Raw genomic sequence first — 15680 nt, 5'->3', positions numbered from 1 at the left:
GTGGAAAAAAGAAAAGATCTGGGGGTTTTAGTGAACTCCAGGTGGAATATGAGTCAACAGTGTGAGATGGCTTAAATAGATAAAAAGTCTAATTCTAATGTTCCTGGGTTGCTTGGGGAGGCTTAACTTCCTGGAATAAAGAGGTAATAGTCCTGTTGTACTCTGCTCTAATCAGACCATGCATGGAGCATTATGTTCGTCACAGTTTAGGAAGGACATTGGTGAGCAAGAAAGTGATCAGAAGAAGGCAACCAGGATGGTGAAAGGACTTGAGTTCATGCCCTATGAGAAGTAGGGGTGTTTGGTCTGGAGAGGACTAGGAGTCACATTATAGCTGTCTCAAGTGTTTCAAAGAACTACACCTTTCTCTCCTCTCTCCTCCTCCTTCTTCTCCTCCTTCTCCTTCCCCTCCTCCTCCTTTTTCTCCTCCTTTTCTTCTTCTTCTCCTCCCTTTCTTCTTCTCCTTCTTCTCCTCCTCCATCTTCTCCATCTTCTTCATCTTCTTTTGTTTCTGTCTCTCTTCCTCTAAATCCTTTGTGGATAATTTCTATTTTTGATAAGGTGAAATAAAGTCTGTGATCTCTTATCACCGGATATCATCCAAATGGATGAGATGACAGACCCATCTGAATATTTGACTAAGGGGAAAAAAAGGCTATTCACTGTAAGGGACATTATTTGAGTGCTTGCTTGGGAAATGAAGGGCTTTTTTTTTTAACCTTTCTTTGAGTAGACAGACACAATTATATTTCCCTGTTTTTAGGGTGGATCCAAGATCAGGCGAAAATAAAGCAAATTCTAAGATTTACAGGGCGGGAAATTTGGATGGAGAGGGGAGGTGATGAATCAAAGAGTGATTTATGGGAAACCACTAAGATCGAGCTTGGTCTGTGTAAACCCAGAGTCTGGGTTCTGGGCCATGTTTGTACAAACACTAAAGCAAAAGTAGAATTCACCTTGCATGCTCCACCACCTCAGCCATGCGTATTTTGTTATCTGTAATCTGAGAAGTAAATGTGTTATGGCTCACTATAAGTTACCCTCACCGTACGTAGACATGATACTTCCCCACTGATTGCTGCTTTGGTTGTTATTAGGAAGTAGTTTGAAGTTGTGAGAATAATTGATAAAAAGAAAAAGGAAGAGGGCTTAAAAAATATTTATCCCAAGGTTCTACAAACATGAAAGTTATACCACTAGTTCCGGCTTGTTACTTGGAAGCACAGATCCTCTCCACCTCAACCATGTTCTTTACTAAGAAAAAGGGTGAAATTATGCAAACAAATATGGTTAGCTAAAAAAGGAATAATAATAGCTAGCATTAAAATAGTGCTTTAAGGTTTACAAAACACTTCACAAATGTTATCTCATTTGCTCCTCACAACCACCTTGGGAAGTAGGTGCTATTACTATCCCCATTTTACAAATGAGAAAATTAAAATAGACAGAGGTTAAGTGACTTGCCCAGGGTCACAGAGCTTGTAAATCTGTCAAAGAACAGACTTGAGGATTTCCTGGCTCTAGGCCTAACATTCCATCTGCTTTGCCATCTAGCTGGCTTGTTACAAGGTTAAACACACTTTTACTAAATTCCCCCTCTGGGCAAAGTACTGTGCTTTGTGCTGGGGATAGAAAGACAGGAACAAAGGTTTCTGCCTTCAAGGAGTTTATTGTCTAAGAGAGCCACATGGACATAGATAATGAAATAGAAGAGGATATGAAAAACGAGAGAGCAGAGGATGGGAGGCTTCCTATAGAAGGCTCTTCCTTATCTTCTTCAAGAAGGAAGCTAAGGTTTCTAATATATGGAGGAGAGGAAGGGAATTCATTCCAAGAATAAAAGAAAGTCATTGAAAAGGCATGGAATCAAGAGCTGGAATCACGACAGCCAGCAAATGAGCCAGTTTGAATTCAGAGCTCTGAACACGTTATATAAAAGGGAATGATATGAAAAAATAGCTGGAGAGGTCAGATGGAGCTGGCTTGTGAAGAGATGTAGAGAATTGAGATTGAGAAGCTGAGGGGTTTACATTTTATCCTAGAGGCAATCAGCAGTGAAAAAATGTACCCTTTCCCTATTTCCACTGGCTGTGCAATTAATCCATTCATGCATTCAACCAATGTTTCTCAAACACTTATAGCCAGAGTGGTGTGTTGGACATTGTGGAGATACAAAGAAGACATTTTTCCTACCCTCTTGAAGTATCCATTCATTTCCTCTTACTCATAATATTAAAATCTTTAATTTTATGGTAAAAGATACTTAAAGAATTTTACTTGTGCTCACCACCTCTTTGTGGAGAGTATGTAATCACCCTTCAGACTGAAGTGAAGCAACTTGAGTTATATTGCACTGGGTTTTTAATATGCTGCTGGGGAAATGAGACATCTTGAAGAAATGACTTTGTGCCTAAGCAACACTTTGTTAAATAGCAGGATGAATAACAGCCATTCTAACATCCTTTAAAATATTATTTCAGATGGACCCTAACAGGATTTCAGATGATGACACCTGTTGCTTTATAAAACTTTTCAAGCTCCATGAAAACTCAGATTTGCAAGACACGTCTCTGGAGGGTCAGGATGCAAAATTAATGTCTGATCCCTGTCGAAGAATCAAACAGGCCTTTCAAGGAGCATTGCAGAAGGTGAGTGTGCCCACCTCTCTCTGTGGTTGAAGGGTTCTGGATGGGGGAAGATGGGGGGTTTGCCCTTCCAGTCTTCAGAATTAAACCCATTCAAATACAATTGACTTCGATTATCCTTTAAGAAAAAGAAAGTATTTTTGTGTATGAGTCAACATAGAAGTGTGTTGGTCAATACCTTCATGGCAGGACAGAACCTCAGAACTGGCAGGAGCTTCAGAAGGTGTCTATTCCAATCTCTGGCTAGAAAAGAATCTCCTATCCAAGAGATGGCACCAAGGGTCATTAAATGGTCTTCTAGTGAAGGAGAAGCCACTCCTTCCTGAGTGGGCACATTGCACTTTTGGATAGCTTTTTTTCTTAGGATGTTTTTTCTTGACATCAAACTCAAGTTGCTTCTTTGCTGCTTCCACTCCCTGTTGTTGGTTCTGCCTTCTGGGGCCAAGCAGAACTAGTTTAATTCCCCATTTCCTGTGATGACTCATCAAATACTGGATAGTCCCCAGATTAGTTCTGAGTGGATCCTCCCATCTCCCATCTCCCCTCTCTGTTCTCCTCCCCTCCTTTCCTCTTCTTTTCTTTTTGTTTTTAAGAAGATGGATTTGAATTCATACTTGGAGGAAATACATATTGGTTTGTGGTGAGTTGATGGGTCAATTAGCTGGCTTGAAATCACTGTCCCCGAAATTGTTGTCTCACTTAATGACTTCATTTCCTTTATATGGGTATACATTTGTTTCGTAATAGATTTTCCCCCCCTTTCCAGTGAAGATAATCATAGCCCACACTTAAATGTCACTTTCAAAAAAAAAATTTATTTTTAATTCATGGAATAAAACAGGCATTTCCACAACATAGTGCAATAAAACAGATTATTGCACATGAAACTACAAACCCACCATGTATAATTTGCTATTGCCTTCGAACATATGAAAAAGTTATCATGTAAACTTTTTTTTCCCATTTTTCCCCTTCCCCCCACTGTAGAGATGGCCACCATTGGACACAAATAGGTGTGTGTGTGTGTGTGTGTGTGTGTGTGTGTGTGTGTGTGTGCATGCAGATAGTGTCATTCTTCATCTGTCCTGTCCTTTGTAGTTAATTTGGATGTTTATAATAGTCAAAATAGCTTAGTTGCTTACAGTTATTTCTTAAAACAATATTGCTGTTACTGTATACAATGTTAGAAAAGCAAAGAAAGATTTGCATGAAATAATTAAATGTTCGTTTACGCTTTATAAAATGCTTTACAGCAGCCGTGTGAGCTAGATACTACAGATGAGGAAACTGAGGCATTGCAGAATTGAGTGGGAAGAGGAGCAGTTGAAGTGACTTACCAAAGGTTGCATGGCTAGGAAGTGCTAAAGTCAGGATTTGAACCCAGATCCTCAGACTTCATCTCCAGTGAGAAGACTCTGTTTAGTGCTTGGGTTGTCATTAAATGGTTAACAATAAGGATAGGAAATCATAGAAGGGTAGGGAGGGAGAAGAAGAGAGAAAATTAAGGAAAAAACTACTTTCCTTTTCTTTTAGGAAAAGAAACTAGGAAGGAAAGTAGGGGTTAGAAGGGAGAAAGAAAAGGCAAAGATTAATGACATCACTTCTACAGAGTAGGATGTATTGAAAAACATGGAATCAATCATAGATAAGCAGTGTGGCTTTGAAATTTACATGTTGGATTTATTATATTTAATTTATATTTAAGTATCTTTAAAAAGAAAAATTAAATTATATTTTTAAAAGATAAGAAGCTACATGGGATTTGCAGTTTCATTTATAAACCTTTTTCTGTACTATTATGTGTATAGAAATGTCCATCTTATTTAGTGTTTCAGTTCAGAATAAAAATATTTTTTAAAAGGAGAATCATAGAATATTTTAACTTTAGAACTTTAAGACACCTTACAGATTGTTGTTCAGTGGATAAACCACTGAACCTGGAGTCAGGAAGATCTGAGTTCAAATCCAGGCTCAGGTCCTTACAAGCTATATGACTTTGGGCAAGTCAGTTAACCTCTGTCTGCCTCAGTTTCCTCATCTGTAAAGTGAAGCTTATAATAGAGGCTACTTCACAGTGTAGTTGTGAGTATTATGTGAGATTATATTTGTCCTGTGTTTTGCAAACCTTGAAAGTGCTGTATAAATGGTGATGATGATAATGAGGAGGAGGAGGAGGAGGAGAAGGAGGAGGAGAGAAGAAGGAGGAGGAGGAAACTAAAGGTCAGAGTTGATCATGTAAAACCAATGACTTCTCTTATACTTCTAGGAACACAGTTAAGGAACTTTTTCACAAGTGGATCTTTGCTTCCCTTGACATTGTTTAGATGGTTGATCAAAGAAAAAATTGTATCTACCTCAGTGAATAAAGGACCTATAGCAATATATCCCAGGCTTAATTTTGTGGATGTTTCCCCTACCCCCAAGGTTTCTTTTCTTTGTTTCACCATGAAAGATTCAACAAATCCTCCAAAAAGATTAATATTTAAAAATCCCATCAGTACTTTTGGTTGGGTATGTGTTTTGGAAGGTTGGGAAGAGAGAAAGAATCAAAGTCAAAGTCAAGTCAAAATATCTCTGCAACTCCAAAAAGTTTGGGCTTTATTGGTCTAGAATTTCTAAGTGGAAAGGATATTGGTAGTGGAAACCAAATTTTTCAACCGCAGGGTGTGTTGCGGTATTTTATTTATAGAGTTTTGTGCTAACCTGAAATTTTTGTTTTCATACTTGGAAAATCAATAAGACTTACGCACATCAGCAAGTTGGTTGACTCTGTGGCACTTAGCAAAAATGTAACCTAACATTGGGAACTTGCAAGCATTTAAGGGGAAAAATCCCTTCTATAAAATTAAAGAAGTCAGTAGTTCCCTCTGCCACCCACCAAAAAAGTCATTTTTTTTCCTGATAAAATAGACCACAAACACCAGTAACTTCCTTTCCAAGTTGCTGCTGCACTATAGAAATATAATTCTCTTCTGGGAGAAGCTTGTATTTGCAAATAATTTAATCAGAACAAGGGCTTAATTTATTACATGATATTACTCAGTTATCTTTGCCATTTCTAGATGTCTTTTGTCTTCTGTCCAGTTTGACGATCTCCTCCAAAAGTCATTAGAACCTGTGAAATTCTAATTGTCTTCCAAAATTTTGCCCATGCTCTAATTAGCTTTTCACATAAGTATTTTAAATTCCTCCCACATCCTCTTCCTGGTGTCTTGTGTCATTAGATTAAGTGAACTCAGGCATTTGGCTAGAGTAAATACAATAAATTCACCTTTCCCCTTCCCTCCTCCCCAAAATAGGAGGGTAAAGAGCATAGTCCCTGAATATTCTTTTAAGTCTCCTGCCTGAAACCTTTTAAGTGTGAGTATATTAACGATTTCTTATTATCACAGTCGCATTTTTAGCAGGTAGAGCCCATGATAATATGCTCTGGTGCCTTGCTTTTAAAATATGTTGATAATAAGGGGTGTATAAAACTGTAAATTCCTTGAGAGGACAGGCTAATTCTGCGTCTCTTTGTCTTTCCAGTGTCTGGCACAAGTAGGGCTTAATAAACATTTGTTGATGGGCGCAGGGGATAGAGCATCAGCACTGAAGTCTGGAGGACCTGAGTTCAAATCTGGCCTCAGACGCATAACACTCGCAAGCTGTGTGACTCTGGGCAAGTCACTTAAATCCAATTGTCTTACCAAAAAATAAATAAATAAATAAATACTTGTTGACTTGATCTTAAGAAAGAACATTCCCCCTAAATCAGTTACTTTATTGATTGCTAAATAAAGAAGAGATGAGTTGTTTAATTTTGGTAGCATGATATTGATACTGACTAGAATTTTGTTACTCTTCATTTGCCTTTATTTGCAGTGTTATAGTCACTGTGTTCTGAGCCTCATTTTTCTTATCTGTAAAATGGGGACAATCATAGCACACGCCTCAGAGGGTTGTCATCAGGTTCATGTAAGATTATGTATCTAAATCTCTTTGTAAACCTAAAAGGTAATCATTGCTCAATTTCAATTATTATTAGTGAGTATTAGTAGGGAGCAACCATCATCATCATTTGCAGTGTATTTGTATTGCTTTTTTCTTGTTCAGTTCAGTCATTTTTCAGTCATGTTCGACTCCCCATGATGCCTTTTTGTGTTTTCTTGGCCAAGATACTGGAGTGGCTTGCCATTTCTTTTTCTAGTTCATTTTACAGATGAGGAAACCAAAACAAACAGGGTTAAGTGACTTGTGCAGGGTCACACAGCAAGTAAGTGTCTGAGGCCGGATTTGAACTCATGAAGATAATTCTTCCTAACTCCAGGCCCAGTGCTCTATTCTCTGTGCTACATGACCGCCCCATGTAGAACTGGTAAATGTATTAGGTTGGGTATAGCAGCTATATGAGAGAGGCTTTAGACTGTTCATTATCTCTTTCTCTGCTTAGTAGAAGGGCATGAATGTTGACATTTGGAAACTTGTTCAGTGGAGTACTTCAAGAGGCTGGAAATGCTTCAACATTACCCTCTAAAAGCATTTGTTAAGCTCTAACTTGTACTTTGTACTGAAGACAGTGACATAGCTAGACATGAGCCTTCTTTAATAATCTACAAAGTAAGACAGGTAATGCTAGAACAGGCAAACAGAGGCTGTTCAAATAATGGAAGAAAAATATTAAACTATTAATAAACATTACAACAAAAGTACATGAGAGACCTGGTCTATCACTCTACTTGGGGTCTTCCCTGCAGTATCATGATTTAGGTGATATAAAGGGTTTTTTTTTAATAACTGAACTGCTTTGGACAGGTTGCATAATCATCTCCTGTGATATCAGGATGTTGATTATGTGTTTCATCAAACACAACTACATTTATAAGTGCTATTAAAGATCAAATGCCTGAAAGAACAATTGGCAAATTCATTCATTGAGGTATTGTTCATAATTCTAGTGCGAAGGCCAGATTTTTATTTAAATAAGATATTCCATCTTTATCAATGCCATTTGTGTCCATGAGACATGTCAGCATAGGTTTAAATTTCCATATACCTCATATTTCAAAGTTTAGACTAAGGTACAATTATTACTTTTAGGTGCTGTTATATACAATTAGTTCTGGCTCTGAGACTTATTATATTGGCCAAAATGTACTATTAAGTTGGCTAACTATGTCTTCAGTGTCCTCTGACCTCTCCTTCTTTCTCAGATCCCCTTATATGTTTTTCTCTTAGGTGTCCAGTGCCCTTATGCTGCCTTTTAACTATTTAGAGACCCTACTATTCTATCCCACTCGGAGCTACTGTAAGCCTTTCCCTACCCAGTCCCCAGTATCAAATCATACCTGTTCTATGTCCCATTTCTCTTCTTCCTTGTTAAGGGACTGACTAGTGATAAATCTGTATTAAGGCGTTAGAGTATCCTCAAGAGGAAATTATGAGTCCTTAGAATATTGAATCATAAGAAAGGTACGGGTGATAATATATAACATTTGCATTTAAACAGAGCCCTTTGGGAGACACAGCCTAATCCCTTCATTCAAAGGAATGACTCTGGTGCTAAGAATCTGATGTGCTGTAAGTCAGTGAGGAGAAATTTGGAACAGACAAGACTTTTAGATTCATTCAAATCAGACCATTGGCAATAAAAGCATAAGGTCTGATATAACTGGCAAATTATTATTCTTTGCAAGATAAATAAAGATATGCTTCTCCAATTTGCTAATTATTCTTCCATTTATGGTAGTAGTTGTTAGACCTTTTATCATAAGTAATAAATGACGTGTGGCAGTTAGGGTGGTACAGGCACAGAAGGCTGGCTTGGAGTCAGGAAGACTCATCTTCCTGAGTGCAAATCCAGCCTCAGACACTTACCAGCTACGTGACCCTGGGCAAGTCATGTAATCCTGTTTTTTGTAGTTGCTCATCTGTAAAATGGGCTAGAGAAGGAAATGGCAAACCACTCTGATATCTTTGCCAAGAAAACCCCAAATGGCGTCATCAAGAGTTAGACGTGACTGATATGATTGTACAATATGTAACGAGGGAAAATTCTTTTGTGGCGCCAAAGAACAAAGTGTGTGTGTGTGTGTGTGTGTGTGTGTGTGTGTGTGTGTGCTTTTGAAATCCCTACACCCAAACAGAAAGGCAACAGGAAAAAAAAATACACATCTCCTTTCTTCAACCGAAAAGCTTGCTTGTAGGAGATCATTCAGTCAGTCAGTAAGCATTTATTGCCCAGCACTGTGCTATAAGGAGTTAATGATGCTAACTCAGTTATGCCTAACATACTGCATTTATTTTGGGGAATAGTTATTAAATTCTTTTGCACACACCTTGCAAAACAAGATTTTTTCATTTAAGAAGCCTATGCTAAGTCCAGAGTATACTTAACACCATATTATCATTAGCCTCCACAAAGCACTTTAACAAAACACTGTGTTATCTCATTTAATCCTTACAACCACCCTATGAGTTAGGCAGTGTAAGTATTTTTGTTCTTATTTTAGAAAGGAGGAAGCCCAGGGTCCAAGAGGTTAAAGTACTTACCCATGATGATATTCTTAGTAAGTGGCAGAGCTGAGACTCGAACCCAGTTCTTTCCATTCAACGTCTACCATTCTTGCTGCTAGTTTACCTCTCAAGGATATTCAGTCTGTGTCTACATTTTTGTTCTAAGTGTGGAGATAAAAGTCATCCTTGAACAGCATTAATTTGGGAGTGTGAACACAGGACGGTTGCCTCAGACATTATGAAGGGATCAGACTGTTCACTGGAAACAGATACTGAACACAATTTTACGTCGGATGTGCTCATGAAAGAGTGTTTACATAGCACGTTTTTGGTCAGACAAGTAATGCTGTTTTTTTCTTTCTCTTTTTCATCTGTGGTTGGGTTTTGTTGGCTTTTTTTTTCCCCTTCGCACAGAAGTCTAAAACCCTCTTAGTGAGCCAACCTTACCAACTGCAGTTTATAAGGTCTATTATAACATTCTATGACAATTAAAAAACAACAGCCTAGTACATATCTGGCACCCAGAATATAAAGTTATTTCAGTTTTTCCTCTTGTTTCCAGCTTTTGGCAGTATTCCCAAGGCTTGCTGTCTTGGGGAGTGAAGTGGCCAGCTTGGGATTGAGCTCAGGAATCCCTTAAGCAGCAACGAGAATGCTGGCCACCAGACTTCCCTGTCACCCATCCTTACCCCTAGTCCTCATAAAAGCCATTTGTTTATTTGCTGAACAAATGTGGAACACACAGGGCTGGTGACAAGGTCAAGGTTATGAGTACACTGGCTAGAAGACTACTTCCATTGTATTTAGTGTCAGGCAGTAAATTGTTGTTACCACATTGGATAACACCATTGGAAAACAAGCCCTTCTTGAAAGATGGTATCAGAGAAATTTAAAAGGATGGCCTGTACAGGGGCCAGGATCTCAAAGAATAAAGCACTCTGCATTAGAAAGTGCTGTTACATCCTTGATTAGTGAGGGTGGCATCTAGGGGGTGCCAAGTATTGTGCTCTGGTTAATTTTTGTCTGCCTTCACTTTCTCATCAGTAAAATTGGACTAAGAATAGTGCCTATCTTCCAGGGTTGATGTTAGGATGAAGTGAGATAATTGTAAAGTTCTTTATAAACCTTTAAGTATTACATAAATATTAGCTGTCATCATTGTCATTGGAACCTGAGTGGACTGACTTAATTCTTTTCACTTTAAAACTGAAGCCAAAGTAATTTATGTACATACCAGAAAACTGTGTCAGTCCATATCACACCTAGATGTATCCTAGTGTTATTACTGCTAAGAGCACGGGGCACCAATAACCTGAGTAGGCATTCAGCCCATTTTTTTTTAACTTTTGTTAACTTTTTTTGTCCTTGACAACTCCAGTCTAGATCTCTGGGGACCATGGTAGTCTGTGTGGCTGAGTGACAGTCATATAATAGTGAATGATTGTGGAGTATATCCACTATGGTAGGTAGGTGTTACATAAATCTCCAGATATTGAGGGCCCGCTCCCAACCCAACGGTACCTTTGTACTAAGTTGTATTGTCTCAGCCTGATCCTTCAGTGTTATTGGGTAGGTGGGTTGGGCTAACTGTAGAAAATATTTCCCTTGCTCAGGTCTGTCTAAGACCTCTATTAGAAGCAATAAGTCTTGAAAAATTCTTAGAGGAGGACTTGGAAAACTTTCAGAGGGCCAAAGTTATTACATAGTGATACTTCAGCTGAAGTTTTTATTTTTTATTTCACTTTTAGGAGAAATAGGCAAATAAGAATAAAGCAGAGATTTAAACAAAACAAAGACACAAACAGACCATTATGAAAATCAAAGAGCATTGGCTTTGGAGTCAGAGGACCTGGGTTTAAATCATTCCCCCTCTCACTTAACACATGACAGGCCTTAACCAAATAACAACCTTTCCAGAGCTCAGTTTCTTAATCTTTAAAATAAAGGGGTCAGACCATTCAGCTTTATCTCCTGAAACTTCTAAAATTCTATACAATGATGACTGATGAATAGGGAATCGTGACCTTGAGAGTTGGCAAGCTTTTCTGTAATCAAAGAAATATTCATTAGTATTCCCTATACCCTACTTACTAAATCAGGAACATGGATCAGTATATTTTTCAAAGTTTTTTAGCAAGAGGGGTTGAAACACAAAAGGATTTTCTGCTAAATCCTGAGTTAAGCTTTACAGTTAATAAGTTGTTTTTTTTTATCATACAAAGGTTAAAGAAATTCTGGTTATCATAGAGCAGAAAAGGCTTAGGGTTGATTTAATAAAAGCATTTAATCTTAGAGATTCTCAGAAGATTCCTTTTAGGCTTATGCATTTAGAATCTCTATGTATTCTTTGAGAGCTACTTATATATTTTGCTTTCAAAAATTCAAATTTCTTTTTGGATTTTGGAGCTTTAAAATAAAAACAAACCTAGAAATTAATCAAGTAAAATTTTTTTGATGCTTTTCATTTGTACTAATCACAGCATCTCCATCTAAACTCTTCTAAGAAATCTTTTCCCAATTAAGAAAGCTTCAGAAGTGAATAAGAAATTAATTAAATTTTGGAAGGTATAAAATGCTTTATATACCTTGCTTGCTTCTGTGATGCTAATGAATGAAACTTTCAGATTCAAACCATATCTTTTTTTTTTCTACATGGTTAACACACAAACACATACACACCCACAAATAAGGAAAACAAAGCTCTCTCTCTCTCTCTCTCTCTCTCTCTCTCTCTCTCTCTCTCTCTCTCTTTTTTTTTGGCTCTCTTAGCATACATAGAGCATACATCCCAAGGAGGTTTCTTGTAAACCCACAAGGAAACTTGAGTTTCTGGGGCCCTGGTGTTCCCAAATCAAGATGTTAGTCATGTAGTGGTTTTCTAATGGGATTTCATTGTCCTTTGCCATGACACTTTTGGGAACTGCAATTCAACACCAATCATATTTAGCTTTTTGTGAAAGCTGTCTTTATGGGAAAGCTGAAGCAAGACCCACATTTTTTCCCCTACAGAACATCTACCACCTTATTGCCTTTTCCCTAACATCATGGCTGTGGTGCCCTGCATCTCAGGAGAAGGCTAAGACAGGAGCATGTTCAAAAGGGGCATGTTATAGGCACAGTCTTGTGTGGGTTTGTATGTGTGTGAGTGTAAATGGGCAGAGGTACAGTCATCCTGATGCAAGAGGCAATAATCCAGGGAAAAGGAAAGACATACTTGGGTTAAGGGGCACACAGAAACGGGGAATCCTGGGAAGCAGCCAAGGATGTGCTGGTAAATGTTTAACAACCCTCTCTCCAAAAGCATGACACACTTTCAAAATTAATTTACATTATTAACATCTTCTCCATCACTTTCTTTAGCCTAAAAGTGAACAAAACAACCAAGTCTTCATTTATAGCTTTTGCCAGTTCAGCTAGGTGGCGCAGTGGATAGAATGCTGATCCTGGAGTCAGGAAGACTCATCTTCCTGAGTTCAAATCCAGCCTCAGACACTACTAGCTGTGTGACCCTGGGCTAGTCACTTAGACCTGTTTGTCTCAGTTTCCTCATCTGTAAAATGAGCTGAAGAAGGAAATGGCAAACCGCTCCAGTGTTTCTGCCAAGGAAACCCCAAACGAGGTCACAAAGTCAGACAGGACTGAAACAACTCAACAATGAGAGGTGTAAATGCTCATGCTGAAAATTGAACAACCTGCTCTTCTGAGAGAGCTGACTCCAGCACTCCCTCTAAATGCAGCCTAAGATCTCTAAGATCCCATCTTAAGAAGTTCACTGATGGAATGGAATATTCAATATTCTAATTGTGATTCATCCTGGGGTGAAGTATAGTCTGTGAAGGGAATAGCTTATAAAACTTGGAAAACAAATATTCAGTATAGTGGAATATTATTGGTCTAGGAAGTCAGCTCCACAATGAACTCACCACGTGGAATGGGACATCCCATTTCAAACCATCGATACACATTTATTAAGCGCCTGTGTGTCAGTTATCCTGCTGGCTTTATGCAGTTTAAGATGAGGTTTCGGATTTCAGAATTCAGTGTGAGGAAGGATGGGAACCCAAGAGACAGAGGCAGCAAAAAGAAAGTACAGCTAGGAAGTTTTAGGAGGGGAAATAGTCACAATAAGAAGGGACAGGTCCGTGGGAGTGGGAGGGCAGGTGGAATTGGGAATGGGTTTGTATAGGGTTCTTAACTGGGTCCAGCAGGGTCAGGTACTGGGGGGAGGGAGCCTGGATCTGGGGACTGCTATGAATTTGTGCTGGGGGAGGCAAGGCTCCGGGGGAATTGTTGGCTTGTTGATACTTGAACCATCCAGAAGAGGCTTTGGGCCGTGACTCTGACAGAGTGTTTTTGAGGGGTTTTGAGCCTCTCCTGTGGCTTTTTCATTTAGCAGGGTGGGAAGGCTAATCCCTAGTTCCTTAGTCATTAGCATTTATACAGCATGTCCCATTATATGAGTTGTCTTAGAGCACTTTTAAGCTATTAAAGCTCAAAACTGTACTCAGACTTTTGGGACACCCTGTATGGCACTTTTATTCTCACAACCACCTTGGGTGGTAGAGGCTATTATTATTGTTCCCATTTTACAGATGGGGAAACTGAGGCCAGGAGAGCTAAGTGACTCGCCCAGGGTCACACAGCTGGCTGAGTGTCTGAGGCCACATTTGGACTCAGGGCTTCCTGACTCATGCTCCAATGATACACTATCCTTTGTATCACAAAGTTGCCCTTTCATTTTACTGAAGGATTTACACCTGTCTTATTCGTCCTTTGATAGAGGTTCTTAAACTGGCTTCCTTCGTGCTGTGCACAGACCCTCCAATCTACAGACCAGTGCTTGACAAAGAACCAAATCACTTCAGGAGGCCATAGAAGAAAATGGATAATTAGTAATGTTGGCCTCTGTTCTTAGTGTTTTCTGGTAAGGATATCTTCAGGTGTTTTTGTGGCCACCTTAGAAATGTCGTGGAGAACTCATTCCGGATTGTGATCCTATTCTGAGACACGGTGTTCTTGGCTCTCAGAGAGGATAATGTCTGTCTTTTTCTTTTGGAGCAAGAATAAACCAGGTGCATCAGGCTTGGTTGCGTGTCTTTGTTGGCCTAAATTTTGGGTGCAAAGAAACAGTCTTGCAAACAGTGAGACCACATTATTTGCACATTTAATTTATGTGAATTCAAATATTGGGGCTCAGCAAAAGAGTGAAGAGATACAAAGACAGAGGGTGGGAGAGAAATCCTGATAATATCTATCATTTGCATAACACTTTAAAGTTTGCAAAGTACTTTATATATACTATTTAATTTGATCTTCAAAACAACCATGCAAGGTAGGTACTATTATTCTTTACCTTTTACAAATAAGGAAACTTTGTGAGAAAGTTTTAGTGACTTGCCTAAGGTTATACAGCTAGTAAGAGACTGAATTCATGGCTTCTGACTCCATAGACTCAGGATTTGAACTCTGATCTTTCTGACTCCAAGTCAAACAGTGTACCGCCTAGCTATCTCCATTTAAATGATTAAACAATGAGTTAAATAAGGCAGAAATTCCACCTACCATTCCACTCAGTAAGTGTATACCACGGGAATGAATGAACATGAGAATGAGGACATGAAAGTTCTTCCCAATCCTGCATATGTCAATGTCCACCTCCAGTGGACCCTTGCAAATCTGAGAAGTGGAGGTGCCTTATCCCTACGTCTCAAGTCCATCTTTAGCCCATGTGACTCAGCCCTCACTTGCTAAGCTTAGAGCCAACCTTACCTTGGAGCTTCAAGTCCTACTTATTGACTTCTTTCACGTACACTGTTCCAACTTGCCAGTGGCTGTTCAACACCTCCTTCAGAGGGAATGTAATTTGCAGGAGATTAAAAAAAAATCATGCAGAGATTTTAGAATCTAGCCCCCCCCATATATATGATGCATCTCCCCCATCATAAAAAGAACAATGGACTTGGAGAAAAAAGACATCAGTTTACATTCTGCTTGGCTTTGTGTGACTGTTACCTTCTCTGTGCCTCAGTTTCCTTATTGTGAAATAGGAATTGTGATACTAGTGGGTCAGAGGTAGTATATGCAAAATACTTGTAAATGGTAAAGCTCCATAGACATTTCAGTTATTTCTGTTGTTACCTACTGTACAGGATAACTGTGAAGAGAGTGCTTTGTAAGCTATAAAGCATTATAAATGAGAATTATTTTTGGAACTTGGGAAACTTTGGTTGTACTTCTGGTTCTTATTAGTATTAGTTCCAGTTCTGTGACTTCAGGGAAGACACTGCACTTCTCTGGACCTTGGTTTGCTCACCTATGGAATGAAGAAATTAGATCAGATGATTCCACTTCAGATTTAAACTCCTTTGGGCTTATAATGACAGAATTGTTTATTGTTTACTATGTGCTCTGCATTGTCTAAAGTTAACACTCCCTCCCCAATTCTTTCTGGCTTCATATAATTCATTATCACTTCTTCATTATTGTTGTTCAGTCGTATCTGACTCTTCATGACCCCATTTGGAGTTTCCCTGCCAAAGA

General features: G+C 38.8%; 1 protein-coding gene across 1 annotated transcript in view; it reads left to right on the top strand.

Moving 5' to 3' along the window:
- TNFSF11 (TNF superfamily member 11) overlaps nt 1-15680 on the top strand; it is a 51159-nt gene that overhangs the window by 13512 nt on the left and 21967 nt on the right. The window contains exon 2 of the mRNA XM_020977034.2: nt 2481-2648. Within this exon, the coding sequence (XP_020832693.1) occupies nt 2481-2648 (168 nt within the window). The remainder of the gene's footprint in view (nt 1-2480; nt 2649-15680) is intronic.

Source organism: Phascolarctos cinereus, unplaced genomic scaffold, assembly GCF_003287225.1.
Source record: "Phascolarctos cinereus isolate Bilbo 61053 unplaced genomic scaffold, phaCin_HiC Scaffold_7;HRSCAF=346, whole genome shotgun sequence".
In the NCBI taxonomy this organism is placed as follows: domain Eukaryota; kingdom Metazoa; phylum Chordata; class Mammalia; order Diprotodontia; family Phascolarctidae; genus Phascolarctos; species Phascolarctos cinereus.
The sequence above is the reverse complement of the archived record's forward strand: the minus strand, read 5'-3'. Positions and strand labels throughout refer to the sequence as shown.